Here is a 26333-nt window from a genome sequence, read left to right as displayed (position 1 = left end):
GTACGAGTATACCTTACCACGACTGCGATTACGAGTACAAGTAGTGCTACTATTAAGGAAACCTTACTTTGAATTTTCATTTTGCCATTTTTAATGGCATTCCGGTGCCTTTTTGGATTTTATGCTAATGCAAATTTGCATATTATGAGCAAAAATGTGATGTCATTTTAGGCAGAAACCTCAAAGTTACAGCTATTTCAGCACCAACATTTGCCAGAATTTTGGATAAAGTTGCTGTTGTAAATTTTCGTTTCTTTGGTGATTCGTCGTTGTTCCAGTACATACCAGTAGGCCAATGAGCAAATTTTTCTCCAAAATTTGTTCAATGAGCAAATATTGAGTTCGCAAGGTGAACAGAAAAACTATATTTTGAACAGTGTCTTCCTGAAATGACATGATAGCACAACGCCCTTATTTAAAAACAACAACAACAACAACATGGAAAATATTGAATGATTATAGAAGTGCATTTTCACTAACAATCAGTGGCGGTTTTATGGGGGGGGGGGGGCCGTGGGGGGGGGGGCTTTAGCTTAGCCCCCCCCCCAATTTTTTCTAGCCCCCCCCAAAAAAATTCCATAAAAAAAATGCACTAGCAAAATGTAAGAATTTGACGTACATGGGAACGGTCTCCCCCTAAATGAGAAGGGTGCATTTGTACACTTTTAGTTAATATATAGTGTGCCTGATTGTAGGATTTTATCAGCGCTCCCCATTGAAAATATGGCACGAGCCCCCCCCCCCCCCCCCCCCCCAACGTATTGATTTTCAAAGGCCTAAGTGTCCGGAGAAAATATTACCTGTCTACATTTCAGCACGCCTCCCTGAAACAAATTCTGGATCCACCTTGCTAGCCCCCCCCCAAAAAAAAAAAAATATTGGCTCTAGAACCGCGCCTGCTAACAATTAACCAAAAAGGGATGTCAAGTGGGTTCCATACATGTAAGAGGAATAGCGAGGTGCACAAAATATGTTCCAAAGTAAAATGCATGTCATGAACCCTTTTATATAGCCGACTCGTGAATCAAGTCTATCAAGCTATATGCCCGCACCCGCACGGTACGCGTCTACGGCGCGCATATATTATTCAGTATCATAAATACGCTGCTGCAACAGTACATAGGAGTTCAGGTATAATATCAGTCTGATGTGTGGCATCGTCGTGTGAACAATGGAGACAATGGATCGCGGAGGTAAGGTGTTTACAATTCGGAATGTTCTCCTCCCGAGAAATCGGAGAATAAATGACAGACTCTTTGCTATTTTACACTAGGGTGCTATAGATTGATATACTCTAGTTATTCTATTGCAGTCATGGTTTGATTGCATGCGGAATTGTGGAGATGGCTTTGTTTATTCAGGTAGAGGCGTATTGACCTACTGGAAATACTGTTTTGCATTTCAACATCAGGCAATTTATATGATTTGAAAATATATTGTACTGATGTCTTTGATCCATGTCGAACTGCACGACGGTCAAAATAAAGTTAGGATATGATTTTGCTTCACTGATTATTTATAACTTAATTTAATAATTAAAGAAATACATAAAAACCGGGAAGTCTGTGATGTATTTAAATTTCGTGGTTTCTCTCAGTTGAAGCACTAGTCCGTCCCATTTCTTCCTCAACTGCCCCGCCCCCGTATGGATCTGTATTTACAATCTGTTTAAATATTTAGATGCAGATCGTCATGAAATTTCATGTTCTCGTCTTCATTCGTAGCAAATGCACAGTTTGTGTCCCTATATTACTCGTGTTGGCGAGGTAATTATTGACCCATTAATGTCATTGCGTGCGTGCATGCCTCACTGATATTAGGAATTGAAACAATACCAGGAAATACATGATTCTCCATGATGAATTACGAACCGACAAGGCCACTTGCATTTTCAATTCCGTTGCCACGTTAAAGGTGCAAAATGTGTGAAAATTTAAAATAAAAGCCATCCATTAATTTAGATGTTCAGTTCTTTAAATAATTGAAGTCATTTGTGTTCTTAATTATTTCATTTAATTTGGGTCCATAAAAGCATAATTCACAATTAGCATTCAGTATGACTACACACAAAATACACTCATAAAGTGGTTGCTGGTAATTTCGTGGCTCTGCTTAAAATGAAACAACCAATCTATTCTGCTGCTATTTTATGATAATGAGAATTGGCTTAGGTCACCCCGTGCAGTACAGTAGGCTCAGTAATCGCATTTCTTTATACGGGAACAATATAAACTAATATTCATCTATACTTTGAACCTGTCAATATAAATATGAAGATAATACGACAGAGACAATTAGTCTGGAAAAATTAATATTGAATCGTATTAACTCTATTTGATAAAAGCAGCAGTGACCAAAATTATAATACTTCATATTTGGATAATATTAACGTTCAAAGTTTGAACGCCTTATGGTCATTCTATACATTTAAGGCTCAAGTGTGACCTTTTCCCTGAACCTGTCACCACTGAACTTTGGAATTTGGGATTCTATTGTCATTGCAATTGACCTCAAACGATTTTTTATTTGGGAGGTAGTATTTGCTTATCATATTCACCATCGGATGACAACTGCATGAAGGACTGCATACAGCCTGCCCCCCCCCCCCAAATGCTGCAAGCAGAAACGGGCTCTGTGTCCTTGGAATATTGAAAAATATTTCATGATGCTTATATAATGTTAAACCTGGGATATTCAGCTTTCAAATGCTACTTGTTTTATCAATTTTATTTTCTTTTGCCAAACCAGAGATATGGTCCGTTGAACACAAACACTCACAAAATCAATTTGTGCCGCTTTCTACATTGTTAGGCCTAATAATGACATGACAAGACATGGCACCTGTTCAAATCCGACTTCAATTTAGGTTCGCAATTCCAGAAGATATGTGTTTATTATGATGATTTGGAGAGTGTTTTACAAATAATGAACAGAAAATTATAATATGAATAGCAAAAGTGTTTCTTCACCTATTCATTACTTATTGTTTTTCTGCACGATCATACACGTGTATAATACTGGCAATACTGGTGTTTATAGTATCAACTTACGGAAAGTGGCACAAATTGATTTTTGAGTGTTTGTGTTCAACGGACCATATCTCTGGTTTGGCAAAAGCAAAATTTATAAAACAAATAACATTTGAAAGCTGAATATCCCAGGTTTAACATTATATAAGCATTATATTCTTTTTTTTTTTTTAATATTCCAAGGACACAGAGCCTGATTTTGCTTGCAGCATTTTTTGGGGGACAGGCTGTATATACCATTATTAAAATCCTAGATGCGAAATGCAACAGGGGCAGGACAATTATGTACCTCAATTTTATAGAATGATCCACGTGGAAGTACAATTGATGCTGTTGTATTTTCCCCCTTTTGAATCATTATGTAGCCGCTATTTTGCTCAAACCGAAACCTATTCATTAGTATAGACAAATATACTCGGTGCTGTACACTGTGTACGTGTTTCACTAAATTGATCAGCCATTCGTGAACCACCTCTCATGAGCCATTGTCCAAAGACCTTGGTGTTACGCAACAAGACTGTGATGATGTTCTCTTAACGATTTAAAAAAAAATTATGCTCCTGCCTCACGATTTATCCATTATTAATAAGCTGCATTGATGGGTTTGTGTAGTAGGCGCTATTAGCGTTTAAACATGCCTTTGGTGACAATTTCCCAGTGCCCGAGTGTTAAACGAAACACATGCAATATTGTTATTCACTCTCATATTTGGACACAGAATGACTTTTAATATCACGTGGTCAAATGGTACACTGCAATGATTGCATAGAATTGAAATTCATTTTTGTGTCCAGAGTCTGGTGTCCCATGCTCCGGTTGTCTATGGCTTTTTACGGAGAATAAATATTGTAAGCACAAAAGTTGCTAAGTAGGCCTTAGAAAGTTTCCTCGCATGCAGCAAAAATAGGTAACCATCGAACACATCAAATGATTTTTATGTTGCGCGTTAGAGTTGACCATGGTTGGACTGACTCTCCATGTCGGCTCAACAGCTGTTGAATGCAACTGAGAGCTAATAATAATAATAATAATAATATTGGACATTTATAAAGCGCAAACATATCCACCGTGAGGTGCTCAAGGCACTAGGCCTATACATAATTGTATACAAGCAAAACAGCAGCAAAAATAGGTAAACAAAATCAATATGAATTAATAAATAAACCTCACAAGCTAAACTGAAATGGATGACTGAATGAATGATTGAATCATTATTTTTTTATACCGGTACCCACCTGATTTTTTTCTCAGCATCTATATTTGAATTATATTTAAATATAAATTCAGTACAGGGGCGGATCCAGGAATTTTTGCAGGGAGAGGGAGGGGGTTCATCAGCAAAGCAATCTGAAATGTAGACATGTTTTATTATCCGGACACCTGGCATCCGGTGTGTGTGTGTGTGTGTGTGGGGGGGGGGGGGGGGGGGGGGGGGGGGGGGGGGGGTGGGGGGGGGGTCGTACCATACTTTCAATGGGGCGCTGTTCAAATGCGATGATTATTAACACTATATTACAGAATAGCGTACAAATCCCCCACCCCCCCCCCACCCCCTAACCAAGCTGGACGTTATTAATAGCAAAATCTTTTTTGGGTGTCAGAGAGCAGGGAGGGTCGCAATATTTTTAATAAATTTCTATGGACAAAAATTGACGGAGCTGGGGGTTGACCCTCTTGACCCCCTAACCACCCCCATGGATCCGCACCTGCAGTACCCTGACCAATCCAGAACGAAATAAAGGGTTGTGAGGTATGGGGACTCTTCAATCATCCGACCGTTTCAATCTTCAGTCATATACCATTGCTGTTAATGTACATTCTTCAATTAGACAATATTGCATATTGCATAAAACAGATCTGGGTTCTTAATTTCTCAGTAAGTGTGTGAATAAAATTGCGCATTTCATCGATGTTTATAAATTGCGAGGTGAACGCATTTTGTACCGTTTTGAAATACAGTTAGCCGGGGTTAGCATATTTTGAATCTCATTAGGTAGATGCGGGAGTTGTGCGTTTTCAGAAATATCCAAAATGATTCTAATTCAAAACGGTTGGATGTATGGTTCAGCATGTTCCATTTTCGCCCGTCTAGTACACGATGAGCCTGCTTGCGATTCCCAAAGGAATATACGCTCTGTAAACTATAAACCAACCTCATTAATATGTTCACATTAAGTAATACATTGAGAGGTGAACAAAGTTTTTGCTATACCGTTTGGAAATTCATGTAGCTGGGGTAAGCATATTTGAATCATATTAGGCAGACGCGGGAGTTGTGTATTTTCAGAAATATACAAGTGCATTCAATTCCAAACGGTTGGATGTAAGGTTCAGCATGTTCTATTGCGCCTATCTAGTACACGATAAGCCTGCTTGCTATTCCCAAAGGAATACGCTTTGTAAACTATCACCAACCTCATTGATTTGTCCACCTAAAAATAATAATGCATTGTAAATTATGCAGCGGAGGCAAAGATAACATGTGTTATATCAAACATCGAACACACGGTCCTTTGGGCAATTCTGGATAATTGAGAGGTTACTTTTCATGCTGAATCACTCAATTACACAAATTAGTCGGGGATCACCGTCAGTCTACAAAACCACACACAGCTTTTAATTCGATGCACAGTTGCGAATTTAGGTTCTCCACACTGGAAGTTGTTATTCAATCTATATTTATTGCAACTGGACAAATTTTGAAATGATGATAATAAATGTAGTAGTGTAAGTAGGCTTACTCTACAGGGTGAGTAAAACAAAAGGGAGACCAAAGTGGCAGGACTAATTAAAAAAAAAAATTCTGCATGTAGCACTACATAAATCTAGAAAATGAAAGCTAAATTATAAGCTTACTTTTAGTACAAGAATCATTCAAATCACTTATGTACTTTTCAAGTTTTAGGAATTTTAAGCACAGCCACATTTTTAAAGACCCCTCTGCCACTTACTGGTCTGTATTCATCAGATATTCAATAGACGAATATAGTAATTGAGGATATATATTTTTTTCCAATCCTTTCAACAAAAGACAGTGCAGTTGAGGCCCTCGGCTTCCGTGCCAATTTGAAATTCCTCTATTGAGACTTGTTTTAACTCTGCAAGAGATTAAAAAAAGCTCGTTTAAAGTCCCTTGCCCGAGCGGGGGCGTGGTCGAACTCCCACCAATATTAGTCTTGCTTGTCTGGATTGACACTTGCCTCTGCTTTCATCCTTTGTGTGCGTGTGATGGTATACAATCTCAATAAACTTTATTATCAAAATAGACTGGGAAATAAGAAACACCAAAAACAGTTTAGGGTTGACCTAGAACTGTCCCATCCTGCACTGTGCATGCTCTACATAAAACTGTCGCACACTTGCTGGTTGGGTAGCAACATCTGTATATTTATACTAGCCCACTACACTGTACACTCTAAAAAAAAACCTCCTGGGTCAGAATTGACCGAAAATCTGAGTCTATATCTGCACAGTCCTATTCCAGTTCAAAAATGACACTTTCCTGGGTAAAATGAAACTTTTCCCTGTCAAAATGACGTTTTTTTTCTGGACCTTTTTCGACTTAAAAAAGTGTCTTTTTTTTTTACCCTGAAAAGGACTGTTCAGATATAGACTCATATCAAGGTCAACCTGACCCAGGAGTTTTTAGAGTGTACACGTGTGTTTATTTTATAGTTTTTGCCTTCAAACCAACCCATAATGTTTAATAATTATGTAGATGTTACACTTGCGGGCATCCGGGAGCATATATTGCTATATCATTTGTTTTCCTTTTCATGAGTAAATTTGCTGGTATACTTAAAACTCGGATTCCCGACAAGGACAATTTCATGGCAATGTTTATGATAGTTCAACAAATGGTTAAATTTTTTGGTGTGGGGTTCGTCATGTCGGTCTGAGAATCAGACGTTTACGTGTGCAGAGCCACACTATAAACATTTGATTACGTGCAAATGTATTTTTTTTTGCGACCCCCGCGTCGGCCAACCAGAGCCGCCTGTAGAAGTTGTGACGTCGTTCAGCGCAGAAATTCGGCCAGAGCTGTTGATTGGTCAGTAGCCGTAATACTGTTGTGATACAACATTGGGCTACCAAAGACAAGACCGAAGGCACCCGCTGAATGGTCAAAATCTGGAGAACAAGACGCAGATATGTTTTGCATAATTTGCACGAATATCACAGACTATACACGTCAAATTTAGGGATTTTTGTAACGAGAGAATAGAACCAACATGCCAACATATCAATGGATTATTAAACCACCAGACAGGCAAAGGTTATCCTTAATCTTTACTATTTGTAACTATACCAGCACATTTAGCGTTGTTCAATGCCACAGGCCTACGCGAAACATTTGTTTTCTTCTGACTACCAACAATAAACAATGTAGCGACGTTTGTCGGAAGCATTTTTACAACATCAGGATATGTTAATAATTATATTGTATTATTTTCATTGTCAAACTTCCTAAATGTCACTTTTAGACGATCGTCAAATCTTCTGCTTGGGAAGTACGTTGAACCAACGATGGTCAACATTGCAATGAATTAAAATCCATATAGAAATGTTCTTGCAACGTTGCTCAACATTGCAACAACTTTTGTGTTAGCTCATATTTGGGCAACAGGCTGACTGCACTATGTTGAACACTAATATTCGGCTATTCCGTTTCTGTATAGTATATGAGCCTAGTCTGTTTTCAAGGAGCATAAATGCTGGCGGAGTCGTCTAGTCTGGTTTTCAAGACCTACGAGCACATTCTTGTAAACGGGCGTGGCAAAATATAGGGTTCCGTTTGCACTTGCATGTCGTATCAGCAACGTTGAACATTGGACGTTAACCCCCTAGAACTCAATGCATATTTTATAACAATTTACTCATTTACTAATTTATCAGTTTCAGAATTGACGTGCATGGCATGATATGTTAATTTCTGGACCATATGGATTATATAAGTGTAAACGCTTCGGGCAATATATGGTTTAAACTGAAAGGTCAGTTGCTAGGCAACCAATGCTGATTTTTCGCTTGGCGGAGTGTGTGGCATATACCTTAAGAGTAATAGCAATAGGAGAGTAATTATTGTTGACCTTTTGACAGATTTTAAATTGTCACTGAAACTTTAGTTTCCAGTGCTGTCTGTTGTTGAGAGGATTTAAAAAGAAAAGGTTCCCAATGTCATACAATGGCTTTATAGCATCGAGTGCTTCGGCTTCAATTCCAATTTGAAATTCGTCTAGGTTATGCAGGAAAACAGTTCAGTGACAGGAAACAATGGGAGACTTTTGAGACGTTGGTGGCAGCAAACACATCGGTCCTTTTCCCATTGTTTGCGTCATATTGGGCATGCGCGCTTTAGCTTATAAATGACGCAAGCAATTGAAAAGGACCGGTGTATTTGCTGCCACCAACGACTCAAAAGTCTCCCATCGCCGATGTGATGTATTTAGTACTTGTAGTCCTGCATATGCCACTGGGTGGAAGTCCCGACCCCTCTCGGCCCACCTCTTATTAGCTACATGGTTTCTACGGTTTAGTAATCATTTGCAGACAAGAATAAATGCTCCTTGATTTTAATTCGGCCTTAAGTGCATCGGGTTAAAATAAAACGATCTACCAAATTGTCCGGAAGTTGTACCTAGCTCAACCATTAATACAACCACAACCAGCAGAAGAGTTTGATTAAACAAGCCTTCAAACAGTGCATTTCAATCGTGCAGCCTCGTAGCACCGCGTTCCATGGAACGCTTGTTCAATTTAACGAGGTTGCTTCAATCTGTGAGTTTGTGTCTGTTGTGACAAAGGGACCTTTTGACAGCGAATTGTAAATTTGAGTTTACTTGCAACACGCATCTTTTTGAGTACCCTTCCTCTTCGGGGAAGGTGACACATTTCGGACAATAACTCCTGTCTGAAGTCGGCCAAAGAAGCTGAAGATATCCATGGTTGTCGATGACATCGTATTGAATCGACTGTATTTTGGAATGGTCAATGATAATGAGTGGATCTGGGCATGATTAATGATTAAATTTTCATACTTTGGCCTCATTTGCATTTTATGAAATGTTGCCTTCATATTGTTGTACAGTAAAGAAGAAAGAGGTGTTCCAAACCTGCTGTAATTTTTGTTCAAGCCATAAAGCAACACATTTAACTCAAAAGTGCTTCTGGTGACTTCCGACTGTTTTTTTTTAGAGGGGGGAGGGGGTGTGTTAATTGTTCACATTAGTTTCATTTCAGATTTTATTTATTGAATCTTATATTTTTAACAGGAAAGGAAAAGCTCTCCACATTCCAGAAAGATGCGCTGTCCGCACACAACAGGTACCAAACTGTTTCTTCTCTTGTTTTAACAATGTTCTCCTTTTTTAATTTAAGATGTTCTCTGATACACCTATAGTTTTACTTTTAAGACATCGAGTTTGAATTCGAATAGTTGAAAGGACATTTCCTGATCAATAAAATCCAGCTGCTTGCTGTAATACCAATCTTAACAAAAATAACTTCACATAGGCCTTCATCCCTGTGAGAATTGTTTTCGATTTGCTGAAAGAACACTTACTTTTTGTGTGATCCGTGGACAGAAGTTTAAAACGGTCTTTATATTCAAAATTCCATAACTTGAAAAGAACATAAGCGATTCAAATGATTATTGTACTAAAATAAAGCTTGAATAACTGGGCTTTCATATCCTATATTTTGAAGGTGCTACAGGCAAAACGTCTTTCGCAAATTGGTACTGCCATTTGCGTGGGGCTACTTAAGAATTAGAGCCTATGTGAAAAAACAGTGAAATTTTACATGGTTGGATGAGTCCATGAAGAACACTGCTTCTGTGGAGACAAAATGCGACGATTCATATTATGCGAATCCGTACCGTACACGTGATTGCTGCACACCCACGAGGCCTCCTTCAATAAAGACACCATATTGTGTGTAACAAGAGTTAATGGTCACATGGCACAGCGCCCTCTGTACGTGACCTCAGTTTAGTACACACACACACTGGAGTATAGAAAGGTCACACACCCACACATATATGATGGCTAAGACAAAGGAATGAGACTTGAGAGCACATGGTTAAGAATAAGAGTTAGACAACCCAATACTGTCACAGCCAACAAATGAGTTTTGTGTGAATCATTATTCTGACTTGAAGATTACAACATTGTGCACGCATGCGCAATTGTACAAAGCACTGCCTCGTGGCGGATTATCAGAACTATACCTATACTAAATTGCTTTCTACATTGAAGGGGGCCTTCGTGATAGAAGTGATAGGGTGCCTGGATTGGTTTAAAGGTAGTATGCAACATTTGCCTTAATGCTGTAATTTTCAGAAATGGATGGATTTGAGGGAACATATTTTATAGCAAATATCGTTACACTGACTAGTTTGAAATTTTGTGTTCGAAGATGCTGGAAAAACCAAGAAAAATAATCATGTTCCTGTAGTCTGGTTCCCTGACCCAACTGAAGATGAAACAGAACAATTTATATACGTCAGGGAATTGTAAGATCAGAGAATCGTTCTAGCTGGCTTGTACCCGTTCGTAGGTGTGTAATCGATTGTAAATAAAGTGCGGAATAACTAAATATGGTAAATTGAGGGCAGTATTTGAAAGAAGGCCTGTTTTTATTCCAGCGTTGGAAATTAATACAAAAATGTCACTTTTCTTGAAAATGACAGCACACAAGATCCTATGATTATACAGGATGCTTTAGACTGTTATTTTCTAACAGTCCATTGGCCCTAACAGTCCTGAATCCTCCAATTTCAATATGATTTTGCGTACCCCCAGGGGGTTAGGGTTTTAAGGAATTTCATAAAGTAATTTGGTAGTTTTGGTTTTTGATGTTTGCAAACGTTGTATATTCCTTTAAGTTAAAGTAACGTCCAAATCACTAAAATGTTTATTTATCGTACCACCTGAATCTAGATTGATAAGCAAATATTTTTTCTTCACTCTCAATACTAAGTTTATATGTACAAATTCACAGATATCGAGAAAAACATGGCGTCGGAACACTGAAGTTAAGCGATGACCTTTGCGCGCATGCGCAGCAGTGGGCCGAGCACCTGGCCAGCACAGATACGTTCAAGCACAGCAACAAGGACTTTGGGGAGAATATTGCCATGAATTTCAGCAGCCAGACAACAGAATATACAGGTAACAGTTTGTAAAATATAATTCGTGCTGATTTGTGAGACATAATTTCACCCTGAAGAAATTTGCTCGATCCTAGATAATGTTCGTACTTCAATTCTTGCAATGCACTTTTTTTCATCAATGGGTCTGTTGCAAATGTAAAGAGGGGAATAACAAATGTCCCGGTTATTAAGCACGGTAGGAATCACCTGTTGTTGACACCATTCAGTTTTTGCTGGTCCCACACGGCCAGTTTTATAGTCCTCTAGGTATCTATCTGACTTAGTGACTGAATGACTGAAGACTGACTTACCCACTGACCCACTGCGACTTGAGGCAGCCTGGTTCACTGATGATGAAAGCCGAGCCGTGCTATTGTGTAGGATACCCCTTAGTTAATAGGCTAAATCATCTGTGTACACCAGATGCATTCATATACTTCAGTAAATATCATCTCAGAATCAATTGCAAGGAATGTGTGCACTCGCGGACCAGCTTACTGAGCTTGACCTAATCGTCTTGTACTTTCAGTGACCCTGCATTAGAATTTCAGTATATTATACTCTCAGTCGAACGCTGATAAGAAGAGCTAGCACTGTTAATACAACATCCTTCTTATAGCAAGGACAATGTTAGGTCCCATGTTTTTCGTTGTTTTCCATTACTGATAATTATCTGTTATAACAACGTAATTTGTAAAGTCCCAAGGACCTCGATAGAAAGGTGTTTTACTGTACAGGAAATCCATCAGGCTACAATGTTTCTCGATGGATGATTTGTTTTTGGTTTCTCCTTGTTGATTGGCCAGGCCAGCAGGCGACTGACCAATGGTATTCCGAAATCAAAAAGTACAACTTTGGCGCAACCGGGTTTCAGTCGGGTACAGGTAAGCAATCGACAGTACTTTACAAACAGGTCGAGTCAGAATGATCTGGACCCAAATCAAAGAAAATGTAAAAAAAAATATGTAGCACTTATCAAAACAAGTGCAAATGAGATTTGGTATAGGCTGGTATTTTGCATATATCTTGTTAAAGTGTCATGTATATATATACACACTGTACCATTTTGAAGGAAAGCGCTAACATAAAACACACGCTACAAAAACCACTTTGACCACAGTTCCATGGTTCAACAAATTTATTGAATTCGCACGCTGAGGTGAAGCAGTGTAATAAGAAGCCAAAACCTCATGGTGACTGACTACATGAAGTTAATTACACATTTAAAAAAAAAGGCAAAACCATTCGTGTGCGGCCTAGAAAATGAGTCACACCACAGCCACTAATTTGAACAAGACACGGTTAAATAGCCATTCATAATTATGAACACGAAGTTTTTTGTCAATGTACTCTTTCATTTGCCGCAAAAAATGGTGAGCTTTGGTCCAGATCGTTCTGACTCACCCTGTACATGTATTGACATAAAGTCTTGAGTGTACCGACCGATTAAATGACATAAATCTTGCTGAAAGTGGAAAAAGGACTGGTTTTCAAATACTCTGTGATTTACTCTGTCCGATCAAGGGCGGATCCAGAACACAGTTTTTTTGGTCCCTTAAAAGTGTGTCCAAAAATTTCTACGTGGAGTTCGGGGAAATATTTTTTGATTGTAAATCCTCTGTGGTGCGATCTGAGACAATTTCTGACCACTTTAACCAATGTTTTTGAGGTTTACTCATTGCCTGCCTTTTTATTGTGAAGTAAACCTAAAAAACAAACAAAATTGAATTCGTTTCTTTTTTTGTGGGGGGAGGAGCCATGGTCCCATTTGCCCCCCCCCCCGATCCGCCCTTGTGTGTGATATGGTATCGTTTGTAAGGATAACATCACAATGACGGTGGTTTCAAAACAGTTTTTTTAAACTTCGGCTCCGCACGGTACCGTAATGTATCCCTTTAATCCCACCGTGAGAACATCTCGAGGACTACACTGACTTTTTTTATTAACACAACGTTTCAGGTCATTTCTCTCAAGTTGTCTGGAATGACTCCAAGGAAATGGGTATCGGCAAAGCGGTGGCCAAAAGCGGCAAGGTTTATGTTGTGGCCAACTACCGACCGGCAGGGAACATGATGCGCGCGTACCAGGAGAACATCTTCCCTCCACGAAGCGGCCCGACGGACACCAGCGCGGGCAGAGAAGATGGCGACACGAGAAGGTCGCCGGGCGAAAGGGTGAGTGGCTGAAAGTAGTGGGGATTCAGGATTCTGCTGTGAAGTCTTGTATTATAAGTGACGAAACCAACAAGACACTTGTGGAACTGGAGAAATGTACATAATGTGTGGTTTTACAAAGTTCATTTAACCCTCCGAGCTTCAAGCCCAAAAACTTTATGAGGAATGGCCACGGGTAGAATTTTATCACCACACGTGTTTCTAGGTCAATTATCCCCGCATGCCTGGACATGCACAAGATATAGGTCATTAACATCGTCCAGGATTGTTTACAACCTGTCTGAGCTCTGGGCGGCACGAGGGGTTGACACAAAGAGATCGGCGCACTTACGGGTGCAGACCAGTAAATCGGTCCGAAATTGCCTGCGCCGGCCAAATCACGATTTGCATGCCCTCAAAATCTTCGGTATTTGGGCATGCTTTGGGCCATGAACTTGAGGGTTTGTAAAAAATATGGGTGGAAGCCGTGCACAGGACTGGGAGCTTGCAGTTCTGTGTAATTTTGATGTAATCTGGACCCTAAGAGCGCTCTATTTTGCAATGGAGTGTAGGCATCGTTTTTCAAAATGGCGCTGGGCTTCAGGACTATTTTCAGGGGTGATCATCTTCAGATGGAAATTTCTCCTAAAAGTCATCAGTTGACCCCCCGAAAATTGAAAAGAAAATGAAAGATGATGAAATAAGCTTTAATTTGATGTGCGTCTCGAACACCTTGGAGAGTTGTGAGTATTTTTCCCGAATTTTTGAAGTGGGAGCATTTACCATTGGGGTCTATGGAAGTTTATTTACTGGTCTGCTACCTGTAGTTTCAAAATGGCGCCTTCCATCGTTTGTTGTCAAATGTTTGCGGAGTGTTTTTTTCTCAGGGGGGCGGAACCTGGGGGGGGGGCAGCGTTTCAAAAGGGGTCACCAATGGCGGTTCCGCAACAAATGCGCCCAAAATCTGAATAGGGCCGATGGACCGTCGTCCGATCACAGCAATTTCGAGCGAACAGGGGGGGGGGGGGGGGTAATTTGGGGTCGGAAGGAGCAAAAACTCAATTAACGCCCGTTGGGGGCGCCCTACAGTAAGGTAGCCGCAAACAGAGGGCTTGTTTTCAGGCCAGAAATCGCAGTCAGAGATTTTTTTTCTTGCAATTTTTTGATGAAATATGAGTCATCCATCCTTCCTCGTGCCGTACAAGTGGTTTGGGGAAATTTTTCAAAACCTCGCTTCTCTATAGGGTGCAGACCAGTAAATCGGTCCGAAATTGCCTGCGCCGGCCAAATCACGATTTGCATGCCCTCAAAATCTTCGGTATTTGGGCATGCTTTGGGCCATGAACTTGAGGGTTTGTAAAAAATATGGGTGGAAGCCGTGCACAGGACTGGGAGCTTGCAGTTCTGTGTAATTTTGATGTAATCTGGACCCTAAGAGCGCTCTATTTTGCAATGGAGTGTAGGCATCGTTTTTCAAAATGGCGCTGGGCTTCAGGACTATTTTCAGGGGTGATCATCTTCAGATGGAAATTTCTCCTAAAAGTCATCAGTTGACCCCCCGAAAATTGAAAAGAAAATGAAAGATGATGAAATAAGGTTTAATTTGATGTGCGTCTCGAACACCTTGGAGAGTTGTGAGTATTTTTCCCGAATTTTTGAAGTGGGAGCATTTACCATTGGGGTCTATGGAAGTTTATTTACTGGTCTGCTACCTTACAGGTTGACCACTAAGATCTCCAATTACTGCACAAAGGCATTAAGCGCCATCTTGGCTTCTGTCTTTCAACACTACTTACTCTGGAGTGGCTAAGGTCTGGCCCATGGGAGTCTACAGGCTTGTGGTGTATAGTAGGGGTGAGGATTACATGAAAGCTTGGCCTAATTGACCCATTGAAAAAAAATTATGACCATTATTTTGAAAATATCATTTAAGGATCACAGAAAGTAATTCCAGTCGATCAAGAGAGGTTTGGAACATGGTTTGAAGCTAAAGAAAGACCTAGAATCTAAGAGCTAATTCCCTCGGAAATTTGACTTTTGGAAAGTAAGTGAACAGTTGTGGTAATGGCCGAGATTTGAAGATCAGATTAATGCTGGGAGTAATTGCAGAATACCGCCACTCGGAAATACACCCCTAAATTATCTGGCTACGAGGTTGGAATCACTGGAAAAGTCCATGCCAGCTTCGCGGATACTGAGTGGGGGTCCATTATTTGAGAACGAAGCAACACAAAAGGAATGGGAGTTGCTGAAAAAAAATCTAAGTCCAAACCAACTACCCTGTTGGCGGCTAGCGATATTTTTTATTACACAACTATCTGGGGTACTTTACGCGCTTTCCTATGGAGCATGGTTTTTATATAAACCAGGCTTGTGTGGAGGCTACTATTTTTCAACTTGGTGCGGATTTCGGACTTTATTCTACGCGGCGCTCTACAATCCTATAACCTTGATTCAAGTCGCCTGAAAAATGGTAACCCTGTACTATTGTGTAAATAAAAAATTCGCCGGCGGCTACGCGGTTACGAAGTGGGAGTGCAATGGAGCGTGAGGCATCATTGCAGTCAATAGGAGCTCACCGCAATACAACAACAAAAAATATACAAGAAAAACCTGTTTTTATATCAATTGTTCCACCCGAAATAACCGTGACCTCGTAGCCGGCTGCGTAATTTTTTTTCCTAGGAGGGTTAGGGGCAATGTCATGAATAATTCAGGGCTTTTTTTTTTAATCATTGCAAGACTTAGGTTCTCGTTCTATTTTCCCCTTAATTTAAAAGTATCTCAGTGATAAATTTGGAGAAGAAAAATAGCTGATGAAAATGAGCAGCGACGACGTGGATTCGAACCAGGGATCTTTGTATCCATAAGCTCATCTCGCTATCCACTAGGCTATTGTGTGATAGCTCGACGACAACCGTTCTTTAAAATGCTTTAATGTATTGTAACTAGTTGAGTAACTAACAACAATGCTGTTGATGTCATTGTCCGTTCTCATGGATAAACATGAATTATTCATGTCATTGCCCCTAACCCTCCTAGGAATAAAAATTACGCTAGCCGGCTACGACGTGGATAGATCGAGTGGCGGGGTATTCTGCAATTGTGCCAATTTGCCAGCATGGAATTTAGTGTTTAAGGACGGCGTGGTAGTTCGTCTGGCGTTGATAGTGATAGTACAAGACCTGGGTCGTTCAGGCCATGTTCAGGAGGAGCCTGACCGTTAACGACATAGGCAGTCATGTTAGCAGAAAAGGTGATTAAAAAAAATGAAGGGAAAAGAGACCTAGCGGTGGTCGTCTGGTGACTGAGCAATAAAGGTTATGTGAGAAGAGGCGGGGCGATAATGTATCGTCTATGGTCTCAATAGTACCATGACACAACTCGTGTGTAGTCCCCACAACTACGGAACAAGTAAGTGCATGTGCTCTAACCTGACATACTCTTTGCGGACATGTGAACAAAAGAGGTCCACAGGATGCAGGAAGCGTAAACGCTTTGTGGACATGCACACTTCCACACTAGCCCCCCCCCCCCACCCCCATGCGCACGGGAAGCGGTCATGGCCGCTGCCGCTAATCCTGGGGTATGCCGTGGCACACGGCTAGTGGGTAGTTCCACAGCTGCTGCTTTTGTGCAGTCCCGCTACCACACAAAGGCTGTGCAGTCATGCGGGCCACTTGCTCTATGTGTGGAAGAATGTCCCCATTATAACACGTCCTTAAGAGGTTAACAAACACAAATACATAGGAATGTGTACAGCATATTTGTATGTAAGGTAAGACTGTGTGTGGGTCATGGGTGTAGGAAGTTTTTGTACTGTTAGGCAAATTAGGACCGAGTAAAGCGGACTTTCTGCTGTCCTCATCGGTCCCCTTAAATACCTAGTATACATGAGTGTATGTCCCCACAACTACTGAACAAGACTTTACGTGTATAGGTGGATTTGTTTATGGTGTAAATCGAGGACATGTGAAGCATCACCGAGTAATTGAGGACAGGAGTCAAATCGAGGACGACCTCAATTAAAAAAAAAGTGTGCAAAACCATTGCAATTTAAAAAACAAAACAAAACAAGAGAAAATCCTTAATTTTCAGCATATCAAACCTGTGTGTGGGTGTGTCTATATGGGCTGTATAGGCAATATTTTATCCTGCCGATGACGTCAAAGCCAGAGGGTTTTAAGGGGTGACTCGGGCACAATAATGGTTGTGCGTCCTGCTTGCAACAACGAGGTTGTTCTTTTTTTTTAGCTCGTACTGAACAAAATATGGTTTGTATGAGCCTTTTAAACAATGTAACTAGGCCAGTGTTGTTTTTTTTTGATATTTTTATTCAGGAGTATTTTATTTTTGTTTTCAGGAGCATGGGCTCTACGACAAGAAGGAACAGGATCGGGCTGGTCACGGTATCGGCATTGCCGTGACCCAGTTCCAGAAAGACGCCCTCATCGTTCACAACGAATACCGATCTAAGCACGGCGTTGATTCGCTGATGCTCTCCGGGGATCTGTGTAAGAGTGCCCAGGAATGGGCAGATCACCTTGCCCAGACGGGCCGGTTGCAGCACAGCACGCGACATGGTATCGGGGAGAACGTGGCCATGCATTATTCATCCGCTACTACCGAATACTCAGGTATGACAGACATCAACCTTACAACACTTGTATGAAGTTTCTGAATCTACATTCCCCATTCAAAGTTTTGCCTTTACCGCAAGCTATACCACAGGAATACGCAAAACCATTTTCTCAAACGTAAACTCTTTACCCATGCACACTTGACTTTATGGCTGCAGACAAGTACATAAAAGTGTCATAGACTCCACTGAGAAATACGCCCACTTCCGAAGTGAAGGAGAAATACTCACAAGTTTCCAGGGTGTTCAAGATTAACTTTTTGGGGAGGGGAGTTCCATCCAAAGATTATCACCCTTAAAAGTAATCATTTTGAAAAGTGAAACATGCACTGCATTGCAAAATAGATCAATTGCAGGGCACATTTTCATCCGAAGTTCACGGCTTCCACCCTTCCTTCTTTACAAACCCTCAAGTTCATGGACCACAAGATGCTCTAAATAGGAAGAAGATTTGAGGGCATGCAAATCGTGATTTGGTCGGCGTAGGCAATTTCGTGCTTGGGCTGCAACCTTCAAGGGGTTTTATGAAGTACCCATTCTGATCATTTGCGTTGCAGCCGTCTTTGTGCTGCGGGCATGCACCGCTCCAGCGGGGATATTATAACCCGTGAGGTTATATAGACAAGGGAGACAGTAAGAGACGAAGTTGTACTTGAGCTGATGTGGTTTATACGGTTGGCTGTGACGCTCTCTGTCTGATTTCGAGATTCTACTGAGTTTTTTATACAGTAAACGGACATTCCAATCTTACAGCTATCTTACAGGTTTCTTGCCTTATTAGGAATTGTTCACTAACTATTGAATATTAATACTACAGAATTGAAGGTGCTTGGTCAACTTGTATCTGGGGGCGGGGCTAGGCATATTAATAGAACAATCGGATTTCCTTATAAATCTGTGGGCTGAATCACCGTGGTGCAGCCCAGCATCCACCCACGCGGACCTTGTGGCTAAACTGGCCATTCCTTAGATGTGTCTCATTACCAGGAAAGGGGTCCTGTTCCTTGAAGGTCAACCCATACAACTTATTCAGTAAAATAAAACATGGTGATAATATGTATTCATTTTTGCTGTTCATCTAAAAAAAAGTGCACAACAGATATATTGAAGACATTTACTTCTGCTTTCTTGCTATTGTAATATCATACTCCATGGAGTATGCATGACATGATGCGACGTTTATGCATGGAATGAGTTATGCATTGGATCCAATTCTAACTATTATTACCGATTTTACGTTGTAGCCCACCACCCGCAGTATGTAAATTCCAACTAACACACTCGCAAACTTTCTCCTAGAATCCTCTTCACATCCTGTCACGATTGATCCTGTAACGATTCGTCGATCCAAATGCTAGATCCTCTTTTGTCTATTCGAGAGGAACACCTCTAGTTGTTTTCAGAGCTTCTCCTCTTTATGACAGTGGTATAGGGTGACGTGCGATTATTGTGATTATGCTTGGTGTATCCGCTTAGACTTCTCCGAAATTGTATTCTCCACCGTTTACAGCCTCAGATAGCTGCTTTCCCTATACACCATTTCTAAGAGTACGAGGGCTACCAAACTTTCGTTAGTCGGATTTCTGTGGTTTTTTTTGTTGGTACTTGACAGGCAAGCAAGCGTGCGACCAATGGTACAGCGAGCTGAGCAAGTATAACTTCGAGAAACCAGGCTTTGGAAATGGAACAGGTCAGGAAAATTCAATTTCTAATCATGAGTATTTGATGCATCTGATGAAGTAGTTGTAGCTACGAAAGCTAAGATTATGAACACTTTCACCCCTAGTTATAGTCATTTAAAGTGGTACATTACTTTTTCATTTGATTCTGCCTGACTAACATGGCTCCTCACCACTTTTATTTTTGTTCATGAATTTATGTTAATATGCTTCCAGTGTTTATTGTGATGTTTTCTTGATGGCCAGTAAATCCTTCTCGTAAAATTTACAAATCATGTGAAATATTCAAGAAAAAGAGAGAGAGAAATTTGGCGTCGTATTATCAAGACTTTGCATTGTCTGTCCACAAAATTGGAATGATGGTGTCCATTGAAGCATTAATTTCGCTTTTTTGGGGGTAATGTGATACACAATAAAACAGTACACCGTACACTTCAAATGTTAGTTAATATAAGTTCAGGATTGACAATCTGTAGCCGAAGTGAATAATGTCCGGAAAATACTAAAACCTGGCAACTTATTTAATGATACCCTTTCAAAAGTATACTATGGTAGTGTCTACTTCCACTGGACCCACGCTAGAGTTATATTCACAGCCAATCCCAGCATGCTATCAATTCTATCACGATGGCCCCCTTCAGTGGCGAAAATGATAGCTTTTGTTGTTTTGAACAATAGCTTACACAATAGGTTTGTTTCCATTAAAAGGGATCCTCATGAGCATTCAATAATCACGTGCCAGAATTCGTCTATTTATCTCTTCAATCCACCTGGAAAGTATTGGAAGAAGTTACATCGAGCACAAAGACCGCACAGTATACATTTTCATTGTAACTCCATACAATAGTAAATGGCCCATGGAAAACATTATTTATTCCATTTCTTTACCCAGGGCATGCCCAAACAGTTTAAAACTGGTTTCCATTGGGGCCCTGCATACAATAAATAATGACTACAGACATGTATAATTATACAATACATTACAGATACAATAAAATTCAATACAGTGAGATAAAATATTATTTGAATAATGCATAGGTGTTTAGCAAATATTATAAATACAATATATTTTAAAACTATTATAACTACATGTACAGTATGAGTGCTTTACTATAAAGTTGATTCAGTGAACACGAAAAATTTGGATCTATCTTGTAACATCAAGAAAAGAAAGAAAAAAAATATTGCTGTAACTATATTCGCTGATTACGGGAGGGGCGAAAACCCCACAAAAAACCTTTTGGGAGAAAACACTGGGAAATTCCCATCCTGCCCCTTATAATCTTCTTATTATTATGGCAACCAAGTTTGTTAACTCCGTAGATCAGCACACGTCTAGATTTGTATAATCAGAGAAGACAGCGGCAAATACACAAATAATTATTTGCAGAAATATTATTACTGACTGAACGTTCATGCAGGTCACTTCACACAGATGGTTTGGAAGGAGTCCAGGGAGTTTGGCATCGGTAAAGCGGTGACTAAAGACGGCAAGGTCATGGTGGTTGGCCAGTACCGACCGCCTGGTAACGTGGTAGGACGGTACGAGGAGAACGTGTTCCCACGGTCGGACGACTACCGACCGTCACCCAGTGCTGCCCAGACATCTAAGGTATAATAAGTTAGTTAGGTATTCTGGATGTACTAGTACAATTTTGGGAATGTTTTACTTGCTTCAAAATAAGAATATTTCTCCAATTCCGTTGGTACCCACACGTTTACCTGCGTTAGGCCAAAAAAAAAAGTCTCCGGTTTCTGGTATGCGCGCGCGTCGCCGTCGCCATGCGCGTCGGCAAAATGAATTTTTTTTTTCAATGAAAGATGATGTCTCAAAACCGCCAAACTCACTGGTTTGACTGGAATCCTGCTGCTGCACAATTTTAACGTGTTCTTAGATTGGGTTATGGTCGAGAATAAGTTTTATGTGGCCTCTCTGGACTCCCATATATTTGCTCTAAGTTTAGTCGGGCACCATTTGCAGTCATCAGCACACATATGAAGCAAAAAAAATCAGGTAAAAAACAAAAAAAGGCCGCGTCGCCGCACCACTTTTTGGACAAGCTCCATACCAGAAATCGGAGACTTTTTTTTGGCCTTAAGCGGGATTTGTAACAATTCCGATTCGCACTTATGGTATAGGCCTAAGTGCTACTTGTAAACAATATAGGTGCATCCTATAATGCAAAGTGACCCCAATTTCAGTTTGTGTAGTGGGTTGCAGTTTCATGCAGTAGTTTGTTTAGTATAATCCAAAACCCTTTTGTAAAAAAAAAGGAAAATGTTAAGACACACCGTTTGGTATTAAAGAAAAGTAAAATAATTTCAGATTCTATTTCGTAGAAAAAAATCCAGACAGCTCGATGTTTTATATGTTATGTTACGATTGATTATAATAACTTTTTTATTTCCATTTTGAAGGTAACTCGAGTTGTTCGTTCTACGAAGTATGTGACTGAGCAGTCGCCAGATGATGTTACCCGAAAGGTAATGATAGTCCCCATTTACACACAAAACCAGACATGTAGGTATCTTCAGTAGCGTTGTTGCCAGATATGTGCTTCTGTCTTTAGTTTGTTATTTGATAATTATTTTTTATACAATGCCTGAATAAATCCCCTTCATCTAATTGGTGAGTCGTCGATCACGTGTCATTTAATTATTCGTCCCAAACGCAAGTTGCGGCCGCACCGCAAAAAAAAAGGTTAATGTAAAGTTCCATTCCGCGGTCACACTATTGGTTGCGATTTAACCGAGATTGATTGCTCTGATGCTGCACATTCAAAGTACCACTTTACAAGTTACCAATCAGATGACGAGGATTTATTCAGGCGTTATGTTCCATTCTTACCATTGCACTCATAAACATTCATTATTTGTATAATATCTGTTGATTTCGTTCATTACTGATTCTTGAAATAACCAGACTTGAGGTATTTCCTGAACCTCTACTTTGTCCAACAAAAGATTGTGGAGTTAGCCTTTCTGAGATGACAGACACCATAGTACGACTGCACTTGATTTTGGTAAATTTCGGTATATAGAACGGTTTACCAAAATCAAATAGTGCCCTCCGTTTGTGCCCACTATCACAAAAGGCTATAGTGGTTTACACCCTCAAAGCTTCCAAAGTCCTTTTGTTCGTCTGATGTTAGTTTGTTCGTTTCCTTTTGGGTTTGCGTTGCTACATCCAATTCGTGAGCATTTGTCTTTGAACCGAAAATTCCCCTTTCCCGTGACTCAGGTCGGCGGCATGAAACTCAAAGATGCGGACTTGTCTCCCTCGGACCTTCGGACTTTCCAGCGGGACTCCCTGGAAGCCCACAACAAGTACCGGGCCCTCCACGGCGCCCGCAGCCTGAGGCAGTCGGACGACCTGACCAGGCGAGCCCAGGACTGGGCCGCTCACCTCGCCAAAAACGATGAGTTCAAGAACAGTGGCAACTCCGATGTCGGGGAGAATATTGCTATGCACTACTCCAGTGCCAGCACCGCGTTTTCTGGTAGATATCCAATAAGTGACTTCGCCATACATTTAAAAAGTTGTTGTCAAGTCAATCACAAGTCTCAAAATAAACTGTGACCCCCCCCCCCCCCAAAAAAACCCATCATTTCTTTGTCCTTGAACATCCCGTTACCTGTGATCTAAGATAATGTGAGGAAATTGTCTCTGAGTTGTTTACCACACTCTGAACCCAACTGCCCAAAACTGCCCAAAACCCAACTGCCCAAAAGAAAATATCTACAAAAGATCTCGTCACACCAATTTAAAAAGTCTGATGATGCCGCTTCTTACATGTTTGCCTCAGACGAAACCGAACTCGGTCAAAAGAAGCACGCATCATAATCTGCATGGTGTTATGGCAGAATTTGTTTTTCGTCAGTTAGGCTGATAATGCTTTCGATTTTATTTCTCTTGCAGGAGAGGAAGCCACTGACATGTTTTACCGCCAGATTTCCAAGTATAACTTCAAGGAGCCTGGATTTGTCTCCGGCTCAGGTGAGAACGTCCGCTTTCAAAACAGAAATCTTGGAATTGTGAACCCAAACTTTGCTCACTGAAAACATTCTGTTAGAATGGGTTGCTTGACATTGGCTTACCGCCATGTACTTAAACAACAACGAATGACCAAACAAAAGAAAATATTTATGACAGCAAATATCAAAATATTCTAGCAACTTTCTGTGCTGAATTGAAATAGCTGTAACATTGAGGTTTCTGCCGGGAATGACATCACAGTTTTGTTCATGAATATAAAAAAGTTGCATTAGCATAGAAACCAAAAATTACACCAAAAATACCCTTCAAAATGGCAAAATGAAACTTGAAAATAGTGTTTAATGGGACACAAAGGTGTATTTTCAAGGAGAGCATGAAAACAACTTATGGATTATTTGGTCTTTTTCAAGGTCACTTCACCCAGTTGGTCTGGAAAGACACCGAGGAGTTCGGCATAGGCAAAGCGATCACCAAGGAGGGAAAGGTCATCGTGGTGGCTTTCTACAGTCCCCCCGGCAACGTCAGGGGGAAATTCGACACCCAAGTATCCGAAGCGGGAAAATGAAACCGGTAGTGTCAAAAACAAGAGGGCGGTTGAGATGTTGGAAAGGGCGCCCTCCTGGTAATTAGGGATTTATTATTTGTCCTCGAAATTTGTTAATGTTTATGTTGGTCAGTTACTGTCGGGTTTATCATTAATGTAGTTCGCCTTTCTTGTTACCATATTCAATTCTGCTTGCCCATTGGTATTGCCTGTAATGTGAGTTTATTGCATAATTTAAATGTGAGTTTATTGCATAATTTAAATGTGATTGTATTTTGTTAAATGGTTGTGGTTACGCTGCATGTTTATTCTTAAAATTAAATTTAAAGCACGGAAATTTCACATTCCATATTTTGTTCGGGTAAATTATAACATTTTTTTAATATTCGAGTTGCACTAAAGGTGACGAGGTGATACACTTTTATTTACCATGCGGCTGAATCTAGTTTTAGTGAACATCATCAGTGCAATAATCATTATGGAACTGAAATCAGGTTCTAATTATTGTTTGAATAAATCTGTTTTATTTTAAAAACAACAATTGTAATGTTTAAAACTATCAACAGCTATATGTATATCAATGTTGACATCTTTTGGATTTGTTCTTTGTGGACCGTTTGGTATTGTAAACATTTATACTGTGATATGCATATGCATGAGTGCCTCAGGTTTAACATATTCCCATTATCTTTCAGTTTCAAAACCAAGTTAAGCGATTGGCTGTACATTTATGCATAATCATGTATGTTGATTTTAATGCGTATATAGATATGAACATAGTTTATGTATTGTTTTCATAAGGCTGAACAACGAACAAAGTTAATCTGATGTAGTAACCTGTAACAAATGCAGAAGTTTCACTTTGAATTACTCGTTATTATTTCAAAATTAACAAGTATGGCTTTCAATATCGCTTCCTTATAATGTATCATGTTCAGGAGTCAAAGTAACTGATAACAGTATACATGTAACAGCGTGTAAAGATATTCTACGCTTAAGGAGAAACTAATAAGATTGACTAGATTAATAATTAAAGAGAACATGTAATTAAGGTATGGGCTTACAGAAGTTTGGACTCCATACTGCAAATAACCCCAATGCCTACGGTATGTTAATCCCATAGCACTGTGTCACACAGGAGTGTAACCCTTTATCAAAAACACGAATCCCAGTATGCTATAGATAATAAATTTAATATACCATTTACATGCACTGTTTGACCGATATTCAATTATATCGACTGAACGATAAAATATCTTACACGCAGCACGAATGGGTTTTATGTTTAAGGATTGATTGGAGATCATGAATAATGCATCAATGAGCGGATTGGCTAGCCCAGGGGCAACGTGGTTAGACAGAGGCAAGGTGTGGGCTGTTGTCACGTGGAGAAGACCACTTCGTTGCAGTAACTGAATGTGACCGATATAACACAAAAGATAGCTTTACGTTCATCGAATTGTTCAGCAATTGAAATATATAGTTCTTTTATCTCTTTATCAGAACTGTTCCTTGTTTAATTGTTTGAATCAGATTATATTCTCTTGTTCTTCTCATTTATACGGATTAACGTGCTCAACGGAATTTGACATCACCGTGGTTTATGATCTACTTGTGTACGTCACGACTTAGTTTCCTAAACTGTATTGAACGGATCCCGCCTATTTCCACCTAAAACATGTTTAACAATATATGTTCTTTTTAGATGTTTAAAATATGCATTTTCTTGAACATTGTTGAAATCATTACAAGTTATATATAAATAAATCTGCGACTATCTGTTGAAAATATCGAAAGATTTTCTGCGGAACACATTTCTATGAAATTTAGTTGTGGCTAAAACAGAAATAAAGGAAGTTGAACGGAAAAAACCCTGAGTATGCTAAATGTATTTATTTATTTATTTATTTATTTATTGATTTATTGATTTCTTCTTTCTACTGGGTGGCCCATTCAGTCCTTTTATCAGAACTGGTCCCAGATGTATGAATATATGAATCAATTCTGTCAGATATTTAAATGTGTACAAGAAACAACAAAGGTCTCAGTGGCACTCATCGAGCTGGAAAACTATCCCTCGAAAACACGACTGACCCCTCTCGCAATAACAAAAATGTGTGCCCCTCTCAAAATGGAAAAC

At 39.9% G+C, this 26333-nt stretch overlaps 1 protein-coding gene across 1 annotated transcript; it reads left to right on the top strand.

Annotated features, from left to right (window-relative positions):
• Positions 1 to 1092: 1092 nt before the first annotated feature.
• On the top strand, positions 1093 to 26064 carry LOC119721445. Its single transcript, XM_038191524.1, has 12 exons — positions 1093 to 1193; positions 9302 to 9353; positions 11031 to 11200; positions 11988 to 12065; positions 13141 to 13355; positions 17698 to 17971; positions 19586 to 19663; positions 21074 to 21264; positions 22071 to 22136; positions 22894 to 23152; positions 23572 to 23649; positions 24060 to 26064. Exons 1-12 carry the CDS (start codon positions 1172 to 1174, stop codon positions 24212 to 24214), a joined length of 1638 nt encoding a protein of 545 aa, XP_038047452.1. The 5' UTR covers positions 1093 to 1171; the 3' UTR covers positions 24215 to 26064.
• Positions 26065 to 26333: the final 269 nt, after the last annotated feature.

The sequence above is a fragment of the Patiria miniata genome, unplaced genomic scaffold (genome assembly GCF_015706575.1).
Source record: "Patiria miniata isolate m_02_andy unplaced genomic scaffold, ASM1570657v1 HiC_scaffold_13, whole genome shotgun sequence".
Taxonomy (NCBI): Eukaryota; Metazoa; Echinodermata; class Asteroidea; order Valvatida; family Asterinidae; genus Patiria; species Patiria miniata.
The sequence above is the reverse complement of the archived record's forward strand: the minus strand, read 5'-3'. Positions and strand labels throughout refer to the sequence as shown.

Excerpts from the sequence above, each read along its gene's own strand:
- LOC119721445 (XM_038191524.1), top strand. The coding sequence starts at position 1,172 with ATGGAGACAATGGATCGCGGAG. Across the intron at positions 11,201-11,987 it reads CCAGACAACAGAATATACAG|GCCAGCAGGCGACTGACCAA; the intron begins GTAACAGTTTGT and ends TTGATTGGCCAG. Across the intron at positions 22,137-22,893 it reads CAGATGATGTTACCCGAAAG|GTCGGCGGCATGAAACTCAA; the intron begins GTAATGATAGTC and ends CCCGTGACTCAG.